General features: G+C 35.9%; 1 protein-coding gene across 3 annotated transcripts; it reads right to left on the bottom strand.

Annotated features, from left to right (window-relative positions):
- Positions 1-411: 411 nt before the first annotated feature.
- On the bottom strand, positions 412-3,898 carry LOC135073378 (peroxynitrite isomerase THAP4-like). 3 transcript variants are annotated; one of them, XM_063967529.1, is made up of 7 exons: positions 3,426-3,898; positions 2,778-2,973; positions 2,634-2,699; positions 2,404-2,487; positions 2,038-2,109; positions 1,849-1,932; positions 412-1,625 (listed from the first exon to the last, which is right to left on the bottom strand). In XM_063967529.1, the coding sequence occupies exons 1-7, from the start codon at positions 3,548-3,550 to the stop codon at positions 1,551-1,553; spliced, it is 702 nt and encodes a 233-aa protein (XP_063823599.1). In that variant the 5' UTR covers positions 3,551-3,898; the 3' UTR covers positions 412-1,550. The 3 variants fall into 3 exon arrangements, with proteins under 3 accessions (XP_063823599.1, XP_063823602.1, XP_063823601.1); XM_063967532.1 differs by having other exon boundaries at positions 2,041-2,109; XM_063967531.1 differs by having other exon boundaries at positions 2,637-2,699.
- Between the last annotated feature and the right edge of the window lie 8,354 nt (positions 3,899-12,252).

Below are 12,252 nucleotides of genomic sequence, written 5' to 3'. Positions count from 1 at the left end.
GTGTTAGGTAAATGGGTTCATAAGCCGATACTAACCCATGTTAACATATTATGCATGTGGCATGGCGAAGTCAGTGATATGATCATTTTTTTTTAATTTTCACACAAAATAAAATTTATAAAATCAGATTTGTATGAAAATTTAAATTATTAAAATGTTGATATCAACTTTCTGACTTCACCACACCATGTATATGCTTCATGTTAACATGGGCTAGTGTCCGCCTATTTTTATTTTATACCCATTTACATAACATCCTGCATAATAATCAAGCATTTTGTTGTTGTCATACGGTGACGTACCGCGCGGCTGTTGACATTTATTTAAAAAATATGGCCGAGTTGGAATACTGTATAGATAGTATTACCGTGATTAGGCTCTCGATCGTGAGTTCAGAAATAAAACACAATATTAAAAAGATAATTTAATTGTTCATAAACAAAGCATATACCTATTACAAACCGTGGCAGTTATGCACTATAATGTGTTTATCATTGACCTTTAAATATAATTGTCTTTGTTAAATGTGTGCGAATTTTTTCGGTAGGTACAGTCAAATTTTTAGTTATATAATGTATCCTAAGTTTAAAATATTTTTGTGCTATGGACTTTATAAGAAGATTTCTGTGATCATCATAGAAAGATTGTTCTAATGAATGATCTTTTAATTCACGAAAAATTTCTGACGACAATACATTTGCTGAAACTTTATTAATCATCTCTAATAATGTTTTTGGTTGACCGAGAGATTTTGAACCAATATGCATTTGATATTCTCTTAAAATTTTTTCGGAAAGTTGACAGATCTTGGTTAAGCCGGATGTTGGTTTAAATAGGCCTCCTCTATTTTTTATAGATATCAAAGATCTTTCAGGAATACTCTCCGTGTTCTCAAGACTTTCTATGCATTTTTAGGGTTCCGTACCTCATAAGGAAAAAACGGAACCCTTATAGGATCACTTTGTTCGCATTGTAAAGATTTTTTTAATTTCCTTCGGATAAAGCCGGCTATGTATTCTACGACATTTTTAGAATATTCCGTAAGAGACGATGGGTACAAAATGTAGTCGTGTTCTTTCAAATGATCAAAAGTATCATGTGATTTAGGTTCTAAACGACGTCTACAATTGGTGCTGTCGTTAATAGCTTTTTTGTAGTCAGAACTACAGTTTAAAACGGGTGTGGCAATACATTTTCAAAGTGTTCCCGGACAAACGAGTATGCCTTTGGTGATAAATAATGTAATGTGACTGCGAATTTTTTAATTTCAATACCATACTGTCTGGTAAGAACTTCGTCGCATTGTTTCTGAAGAAATCTTTTGATTACATCATTCTTATTTAAGCTATCTAACATATTAATATACTCGGTTTCGATATTGTCCTGTCTCAATTTGTCTATTACGATTGTGTAAAGATCTTCATTTTTTTTTTTAAAGTCGACAAATTCGTTTTGTTAACGTGTTTATTTTACGTAGACGGCGATCCGAAACATTTTTTAAATCTTGAACTCGTTTCTCTAATAGTTTTATATTTTTTTCAGCGGATGATTCATCTCTTATCTGAAGACGAACATTTTCGTTTTACTATTGACACTATCCCAGTGTTAATTTCCATTAGTGGTTTCTAAAACAAGTTAAAAAAGTAATTAGAATAAGTTGCCGCCGAGGGTGACAAATAAAGAAATCCTAGGATAAATAAAGAAAAGATGTAAAAACGTTTAGAAAAATAATTTAAGTTTAAACACTTTTAAGAAGTAGGATTTAGAAATGAGCATGTGGCTCGCGATAAACTAATCAATACAACGCGGTCAAAGCGTCGAGTAATAAAATGAACTGTAGATACGTACTCTTTTTTCTTGTCCTTCTAATTCACGAAGAGCTCTTTGGGTTACAGCAGATGGAATACATTGAACGTGTCCATGTTCAGAAGTCTGAAAATAATATTTTATTTGTTTTTATAAAATTGAATAATGTTGCTATTACTTTTATAAACTTAATAATCAATAGTAGTAAAGAATTGAGATAATTGTACATACTACCGTAATATTTCCTTGTCCTTGTACAGCAGATGGAATACTGTGAATGTCATTGTGTCCTCGTTCTGAACTCTGGAAATTATTTAAACATTGGAAATGTTTCTTTTTTGTGATATTTTGTTTATTTTAGTGTGTTAAAATCAGATAATTACAATTGATGGGTGAGACTCGCGATAAACAAATCAATAAATGATACAACGCGGCCAACGCATCGAGTAATAAAATAAATTGTAGGTACTATAGCCAACAGTATTAACTGCCCATTGAAAGTCATGTCATCTCGTTTTATCGCAAAGAATTGCCATTTGATTAGAGCGAGAGCAAAAACGGAAATGGATAGTTAACAGTGTGGGCGTGTGTACGTACTCTATTTTCTTGTCCTTCTAATGCTTGAAGAGCTCTTCGGGTTACAGCAGATGGAAAACATTGAACGTGTCCATGCTCAGAAGTCTGAAAATAACATTTTATTAAACAAAATTGAATAAGGTTGCTATTACTTTTTTTTTATGTGACATGAGGCAAACGAGCAGACGGATCACCTGATAGTATAAACTTAATAATTCATTGTAGCAAAGAATTGTAAAAATTGTACATACTACCGTATTAATTCCTTGTCCTTGTACAGCAGATGGAATACTGTGAATGAGTCCTCGTTCTGAACTCTGAAAATTATGAAAATATTGGAAATGTTTCTATTTTGTGTTATTATGTTTATTTTAGTGTATTAATGAGATAATTACAATTGAATCAGCTTCGGACAAATTAATTGAAGGCACAGCTTGAAATTTTAACCGCCTTTTAGTAGAATATTCACTGTGCAAATAATTGTCGGGCGAGAAGTGCTTGGAACAGATCCTGCTGTAGGTCTTCCACTTCCAGTCAGGTCTCCCGACTCGTCTTATCCACTCTACTTTGATCTTTTCAACCTTTGGGAATCTGTAATATTATAAACTTTTATTTATCATATTGCAAGTAAATATTAAACATATAAAAAAAATAAGTTCAATTTTTACTTTTCTTAAATTAACTAGTAACAATGTATACTTAAAAAATACAATGAAATAAAAATTAACACTAGTACCACACAAAAAGAAAGAGAGATAATATAGAATATATTTTCTACATTATCGTCTATCGTGGGTCAAACCTTAGAAAAGTAACGACGTCTATAAAGAACTTCAAAGCCTAACTAAAGTATCGATATCTAATGTGACCACATCACTAGATGAAAAACTAACCTAGAAAATTTATTTAGGATTTTTAACAAAAGGTGGACAAAAACTGTTTAGGCTTTCAATTAAAAAGTACGACAAGAAATAAGTAACATTTATACATAGTTTACCGGTATTTCCAGTATAATTTATTAAAAAAAAAGATCAAAAACTTACGAATGAAAGTGAATTTTTTCACCACTGTTTTCTTTTCTTCCCGAATGTGAATGGCAGCCGTCAATCACACAAGACATATTTTTATGATATAAAACACATCTTAAAGAACGACCAGGAACGACCATACACTTTCTTTTGCGCAAATTCCTTAGAAAATATTTTTTTAATAACACGAGCCGTAAACACAACCACGGTGACACATCAGTACTTTAATTCGGCCAAGTGAGCAAGTTGAGTGAAACTGAAACATAGAACGTCAAAACGTGATTTTGAATTTGGTAGTATGCTGAATAAGTCCAATGACATAAAATTGTAATGAGTCCACTGAATGCTAGTGACAACCTGCAAATTATGAGAACTATGTTCAGTTTGCGGTCTCATTCTCTCCTACGCAAAATCGTGTAAAGAGCGAGTGCATCAGGTATACGTTTTTAGTTGCTATTTTAGCCTGGCTTCCATGCTTTAGTTATTGTTCCGAGGCCCTATAGCTTCGGCGCAGTGCCGATCACTGACGTTTGTCAACAAAATGGTGCTTGACTCTTGAGACAGGCTAAATTACACCATATTGTTAATGACATTGAGCATACATTTTTTTAAATACCTTCGCGAAGTAAAACTTCTGTACGTAGTACTTAGTATTATTCTGTGGTATTAAGGAAAGTATAAAAAACATTTATCACTTTTGTGATACTGACACTACTGATACTTGTACAACATAAAGGATTGTCTAACTAAAATGGTGCTATTTTTCGCAAATCTAATAAAAACACCGAGCAGCGAACTTTTCTCTCATCAAAACGGTAAATTCAACGAGGCTTATTTTGATTGCTCAAACATGGTAATTATCACTCGCTTTCTTCATACAGTTAACCCCGTTAGGAACAAACGTACTCTGAAAAAATGCCAAGAGAGCGAGCAAGTAAGTGGCTTGCAAGAGGGCGCTGCCTTTGTGGCTTTGCGTTTCACTCCTCAATGACCTCCTTAATCGCCCAGTTCTAGGTATGTATTCATTTTCATGTGTGCCTCTTTATTTTTAACGCGAGTGTAATAAACGAATTAGACAGAGTGATTCTTTGGTTGTTTCTTTTAACAAAAAGGGTTGATTCTCCTCTCATTGCAATTATTCTTACAGAACCAAAATCTAAATTCTCAAGAAAAATTGATGTCTTCTCCGGGTTCACCTGCTCGGACCATACGGCTATTTACTTTTTCGTGGAACTTTAGGCCTTTTCAACAAAATGTTCAGCAAGTCGTTTCAAATGGGCTGTAGGAATGTGGTCCGAGTTGGTGAATTACTCTTCTCTATACTAAATGACTAATTGCTGATGACAAAATATTGGTATGAAAAGGTTTTTGGAAGATTTTAACTTCGTTCTTTTGGGAAAAATTGTGTGTGAGCAGTGGAATCAGTAACTTTTGATTTATTAAATTACTCGTTGGGCTTTTATTGCCGGGCAAGCTCTACAGCTTCAGTACTGCATCCTGGCTACAGAAGAGTTGCGCGTGACGGTAGGAGCCAACGAGAGGTGGGAATAGTCCCGTTTTAACAACATCATGTATAAGACTGTATGACTAACCAATTTACGTAACGGTTGTATTTAAATTGAAATACTGCTCGAGGCGCTGTCTGCGCAGATTACATTGTTGCAGAAAGATTTCATCGCGCATACCCTGGGAGCTGATTATTTTCCCGAGAAACCAGCTAGTTGGACTAGTTTTCTTATTATTGTGAAGGAATTTGTGAAATTGAATCAGTAGTTTCGAGATAACAGTGGAGTAACACACATTTTGAATATCACAACAATATTTGACATCTTACTAGCACTAGTATTATATTATTGTATTTTATACGCAGGAGTTTGCGAGGGTGAATGAATGACGAGATTTTGGAAATCCTCTCCTAAAAGACTGCGTCGAGTCTTATTATCTTAATGATTTATCTCATAATCACCATGCACAGTTTTTTAAGCTTGTCTGGTAGGTATTATGTAATTTATTTATTAGCAACATGACCTACTTATATATTAAATTCAGACGGTGATCTACTTACTGATCATCTATCTACTGATGGAATTGTCTTCTGTGGGTAGATAAACAACTTCGATACACACAAAACTAAAAAAAATACAATAAGTTTCGAAGTAACTTAAAATACCTTAGAATATTCTAATTAAATAACGAACAGCTCAGTGATATCTTTCTCCCTTTGATTAGCTGAGACAGAATTTTTCTAAAGAAACATCTTCATTGCAAACTTAGGTAAACTATGTAAATGGCCATCTAGAATAACGTCTATGCCCCGAGGCAAGGTTTAGAACTCTTGCAAAGTTGTTCACTTCGTAATTTGTTACTTGTAACTTATCCAAACGAATCTGCGTTTTTATTAGTTATTTTGTCCTTTTTCTATCCTGATTCCTCTGGTTTCTTACAGTGAATAATTATTTTTATTGTAGTGGATACAGACTGTGTTTAGTCTTTAAGTTGTTATTTATTTGTACTTTAAATACATGCATCAAATAAATACTTTTATTTCTTTGTATAGGCTCTGGTAGCTTGAGGAGAAGTTGTTGAAAAAATGTTTGATTATTATGCATATACGGCGCCGAGCTAAAATAGAAAGAAAGAAAGAAAGAAAGAAAGATACATTTATTACAGTGGACATCACACAAATACAGGCAATTACATAGACATGACAGTGGCACATAATAATAAAAGAAGAAAAAATAAAAACAAGAGTAAACTGAGCAGTGCCACCCATTCACCAACAAGATGCCCACTGCAACGGGACCCCACTCAGCATATGCCGTGGCCCACGGTGACGAAGGCCACGGCGCTGGTTTTCAGTGTGCCCCATGCCGAGTGAGGGTCACGGACCATTGGTAAAATAAAAAAATAAAAAAGCTGCATAAAATTGTCTAGATAAACATACATAAATAGTAATATTAGTGCACAGATAAATACAAAAGGCGGGAAATCGGTAAGGATGATATGACTACGTTTATTAAGAATACTAATGAAAAGAATACTAATAAAAAGATAAAACTGTTTGTATAGGTGTGTGTGTAGTAATTGTGTTAATGTGTAATATTCGTAAAGAGTGACATTGTTACGGTTACGCGTTGTTGAGTGTCTCGACGCCCGCAAAACCGGTTTGTGCAATCGAATGATTGATTGCGCGCGATTCGACAATTTAGTTCATCCCATATTGTTCCGAGCGTTACACGCGCACCTACAACCAAAAAATAAAAAAAATAAAAAGTAAATTAATTCCAGCAGTATTGGTCGTCTAAACATATAATTCAATTTCAATTAGTGTCAAATATATAGTTATGATGTCATTAGAAATAAAATAATAATCATGAAACAAGTATTTAATATGGTGTTATAATGGTGTTACAAATAGTATGTCCGGAGAGAAAAAAATTCAATTTTCAAGTAGTGATGTCAGGCTACAGCAGTCTCGATCGTCTTGCCTACTTCCGTGCTTGATCGTCTGAAACCTTTAGGTAAGCATACAAGTAACCTACTCCAGTATTTGTTCGTTAAAAATGTGTTCCCGGTATTTCTTTTTAAAAGTGTACAATGTTTGCAGACGACGTAATGGCGGTGGCAAGTCATTCCAGCACTTGGAGGCGGCAAACCTGAAGCTACCCCGGAAGGCAACGGTTCGGTGCGGCGGAAGAACGAGAGTGCTGCTGGAGCGACGGGTCTTGTGCGAGTGGAATTCCCTTGTCCAAACTAATTTATCTAGTAGATAAGTCGGAGTGTTGTTTTTCATCATACCAAAAAGCAGTGCCGCGAAGTGCAACGCCCTGCGTGAGTTCATTTTTAATATTTTAGCATTAGTTATATAAGGCGTAACGTGTGTTCTCGGCGGGATTGAAAAACAAAAACGGGCGCATGCATTTTGCACACGTTGGATAGTTTTCTTGGTACGCGCCAGCAGTCGGGGGCCATAGACCACGTCCATATAGTTGAACTTAGATAGAACCAGAGAGTCGCATAATTTAATGCGATTGTCAGTAGAAAGATATTTACGTATTTGATATAATACTTTCAGTCTATAAAAACAGTTTCCTACTATATTATTGATGTGTTTTTCAAAGCGCATTTCCTCGTCCATTAGAAGTCCTAAGTTTTTAGCTTCTGTTACCCTCTCTATTGGCTCCCCCTCGATCAACACACTAATTCCCCTGTTTATGGTTTTTCTTATCTGATCCCTAGAACCCAGCACCATATATTTGGACTTATTTCCATTTAGTACTAGGGAATTGCACTTAGCCCAATTTGTTATCCGTCCAAGATCCTCATTGAGGTACGTAATTGCTTCGTGAACATCTTTCGGCTTACTCGAAATGTACAGCTGTATATCATCAGCGTAGATGTGGTACTTACAATTATGTATATGATCAACCACGTCCGCACTATAAATAATAAACAGAAGTGGACCCAGAATTGAACCCTGTGGAACCCCTCGATTAACAGCCAAGTGATCAGATACTCTTGTCTCACCAGCATCATCTGACACCCCTACACATTGAGTTCTGTGCTCAAAGTAACTATAAAACCATCTCACAGCACATGGACTGAAACCATAATAATGCAACTTTGCTAATAGTAGTGGGACGCTAATGCAGTCGAAAGCTCTCGAGAAGTCCAACAAAGCCAACAAAGTGCCCTCCCCTCTATCCTGAGCAGCCAACACATCATCGGCCACTTGAAGCAGGGCCGTTGCGGTACTGTGAGCCTTACGGAAACCGGATTGTTTCTGAGGGAGGATATCATTTTGTTCCAAAAATATCTTCATTTGATCTGCCACAACTCTCTCTAGAACCTTAGATAAGCATGGCAGAATACTGACAGGGCGCAAATCAGACAAAGAGGTCGGCAACAATTTCTTTGGTATTGGTTTAATCAGCGCTTTCTGCCAGTCTTTAGGGAAAACACCTGTGGTGATCGACCTATTTACAATTGACGTTATTATTGCAAGGGATTGTGGCAAAGTCAACAATATCATGTCAAGAGAGATACCATCTAATCCTACGGCATTTGATTTTAAACTTTTCAATATTTTTAGAACCTCGATTTCATTAACCTGTTGTATATTAAATTGATTGGAAACTATGCAATTATATTCAAAAAAAGTCAATTGGGATATGTCCACGCTGTCATCACCAGGAACATTTAAAAAATGACCATTAACTACGTTAGGGTCACTGCAAATAGTGCCTGGGTTGTCAGGCATTGTTTTTAAACGCACATGTTGTTTTATATGCGTCCATACGACGCGAGGATCATTAGTTTTGTCATTAATGTATTGATTAAAATATACCCGTTTTTCCGTGTCAATAGCCCGATCGACACAGCGTTTAAGGTCCTTATAATATTCCTTATGCTCGACGCGTCCAGACTGACGCGCCCTAGCCCAAGCTTCATCCCGTCGTTTCATCATCAATTTAATATTATATGTGAGCCATGGATATTGATGAAACTTAATATTTACAGTCCTCAGTGGCGCATGTATGTCAAAAATATTTATTATATAGCAATTAAATTCCTTCACCATTTCATTCACGTCACTTAATTCACATATACGTCTCCAATCTAAACCTACTATATGTTCTCTAAATAACTCCCCTTCTACATCCCCAATAGCTCGGCGTCTCAATTTGATTGGCTTTGGTTTGAATTTCTTAATATTTACCTCACACACTATAAAAGCGTGACTACCCAAGTCTTGTATGTGATCTATCAAGATATTACATCCCTTGATATCCGTACAAACTAAATCTATCAATGTTTCGCTGTGTGACGTAAAATGTGTTGGGTTATGTACGCATTGAACCAATCTATTGCATGTCAAAAAATTACCTAACTTAATACAGTTATTATCATGTACACTGAGCATATTAACATTAAAGTCACCCAACAATACAACATTGTCACACCATGTAAACGTTTCCAATGACAAAGACACCGCATCGAGAAATATATCAATATTCAGCCACGGCGGCCTATACGCAGTCCCTATAACTATCTTCTTTCCACTCACTGTTAGGCAAAATCAATGGCTTATTTACCCCTGAGAATCAAATTTTCTTTAAGTAAGATTGATTTATCCCTCGCCTCATCATTATGTTTTAATTAGTGGTTACGTAAAAAATTAAAACATTACCTAGAGATAATAATTTCGCATTTAAAATATTAGCAAGAATTATTTACGAAACATCGAAAAATATCGCCAACATTATCCCCGTCGCTACATTAGATGTATCGCAAAATCATTCTTATTCCATCCGACAAAAGGATACTAGCATTTCTACACAAACATCTAGCTGATAAAAATAGAGGAACATTTTCATTTTCCATACATTCAGGTACCATCGACAGGATATGGAATAAATTCCACACGTGCACTTGGTGAGGATTTATTCATAAGTTATTGTGAATATATTTTATTGATAACCGTATTCTGAAGCAAAAATTGCCATTCAACGTGAGTTCTTATTGATTACCAAACAAACACAAACTTAGGCTAGGTTGCACCATCTTACTTTGACTGTAACAAACGTCAGAAATCTGTCAAACTCCATATAAAAATCACCGGTTATCGTTAAAGTTTCGGTCAAAGTTTGGTGGTGCAACTCAGCTTTAATGAAATACCTAAGTTTAAAATTATCACTTCACGGGATTTATTGCAACAATATCTATTTTAACGGTAAATAAAGTATTTACCCTCCCGACGTTTCGGCTCGGTTGCACGAGTCATGGTCGCGGGCAGACCATGATAATTTTATAGTAAAAATGCAACATAATAGTTTAAAATACCTAAGTTTAGTAATGAAACAGATACAGTTTTAATTTTTAAGCTATAGTAATTCGTTTACTACCTCTAACAAACCATCAAAATAGTTTGACTGCGCAACAATACGTTTAGTTAAAATGTTTTGAAATCTCTACGTAAAGTTTTTGCAGGCTTAAGTTTAAACTGACTTAGAAATAAACTTGTTAGAAAAGATATTCTAAACGCTTGGTTTCTTTTAATTGAACTCGGTAAATTATACGTTATTCGGTAATAGATCTTTTTACAGCCAACTGGGCTAGTTAAAGGTGCCTAATTTGTATTCGCGTGGATCAAAGGAAATTGGTCCGCCATCTTGTTGAACGGAAGTAGGTATCGGGGGTAACAACTTGCTTGAATTCAACCCATTAATATACCTAGTCCCTGTCTATCTTTCTTTCTATCACTATCTGTAAAAATAAATTAAAGTGGTGTGAAATATTGTATGCAAAACGGTAACGTGCAAGTTATTAATAGCTAAAGACTTATTTTGTGTGCTGTTGGGGAACACCACGGCAATAAAGTGATTTTGACTGTAATACCTACGCATTAGATCCTCGGTGCTGTCAGAATCCAGACCTATCTAACTGGATAGCAAAACAAATAATGAGATGGCGCGTAAAATGTATTATTACACATTTAATCATCTCTAGCCCATTTGATACGTTATTCAAATATTCAATTGAGTTAAAAAATACGAAACAGCTAAAATATCTTTTACCTCTGTCGGATCTCTTCTCGTTACATTACAAAAGTAGGTATTGTTTGTGACTTTTGGCAGGCTTCCATTTTGCCAGCAAAACTATTGAAGAAGTTAAGTTTGAAATCGAGGCAGCTTATTACCAGTTTTTTCTTTTGAATTTATTATAACAGCTGTCTAAAATACTTTGTTTACTCAACCCACTTGCGTTGAATATAATTTTCGAATATGTTTTGTGTTACATTTTTATTTGAATAAACTTTCGAGAGTTTCTAATCGGATTAAAAGATGCAAAAGTGTAAATTCAAATCGTAATTTACTCGTGCGTGACAAAATCTTTCTGTGAGAACAGACAAATTGATAAAATAAATACTCGTAATGAATGAGAAATGAAACCTTTGTACATTTTCTTAAAGACGATTTTTGTTGATATTTGAACTTAAAAGTCATAAATGTAATTATTGCTTTACAAATAGGCTGTATAAAAAGCTCTGTGGAACATCACAGTCACTGCTTCGTGACAATAGGTGGTCGGGCCAGTGCTGAAAAGAAGCAGCGCAAGAAACTCAGTCACCTTTCTGAAGATTATTGTTAATATACTATATTTAATCAAGGTCAAGCTCAAGGTCACCCAAAGGGCGATGGAGCGTGCTATGCTCGGAGTTTCCCTGCGTGATCGAATCGGAAATGAGGAGATCCGTAGGAGAACCAGAGTGACTGACATAGTCTGCAGAATCGCTAAAATCAAGTGGCAGTGGGCGGGGCACATAGCTCGTAGAGCTGATGGCCGCTGGGGCAGAAAAGTTCTTGAGTGGCGACCACGAGCCGGAAGACGTAGTGTGGCAGGCCTCCCACTAGGTGGACCGACGATCTGGTGAAGGTCGCGGGAGGTGTCTGGATGCGAGCGGCGCAGGATCCGTCTACGTGGAAATCCTTGGGGGAGGTCTTTTTTCCAGCAGTGGACGTCTTTCGGCTGAAACGAACGAACGAACGAACTATATTTAATATGAACTATACCAAACTATTAGGTAATATGTAACTAATGTTGAGGCACGTCGCACCGGAACGCAACCCGTAGTACGGCCAGCCGCAGCCTTAACGTTAGGTTTATTAACAATTTCCAAATTACTCGACTCTATTGTAACAAGTTTTCAGTCAGTAGTTAATTAACGTAAACCGCAACCTTCTGTGTAGTCTAGTTTGGGGTATGGCGCAAGTGGTTGAACTGACGCGGTTATAAGTTATAGGATTAAAGTGCGACACATAGCAGAGAGCGGGGTGGGTTA

This window comes from Ostrinia nubilalis, chromosome 7 (genome assembly GCF_963855985.1).
Source record: "Ostrinia nubilalis chromosome 7, ilOstNubi1.1, whole genome shotgun sequence".
NCBI lineage: Eukaryota > Metazoa > Arthropoda > Insecta > Lepidoptera > Crambidae > Ostrinia > Ostrinia nubilalis.
This window is presented reverse-complemented; position numbering and strand designations above follow the sequence as displayed.

Excerpts from the sequence above, each read along its gene's own strand:
- LOC135073378 (XM_063967529.1), bottom strand. The coding sequence starts at position 3,550 with ATGGTCGTTCCTGGTCGTTCTTTAAGATGTGTTTTATATCATAAAAAT. Across the intron at positions 2,700-2,777 it reads TGTCCGAAGCTGATTCAATT|AGTTCAGAACGAGGACTCAT; the intron begins GTAATTATCTCA and ends CATAATTTTCAG. Across the intron at positions 2,110-2,403 it reads TAGAAGGACAAGAAAATAGA|AGTTCAGAACGAGGACACAA; the intron begins GTACGTACACAC and ends AATAATTTCCAG.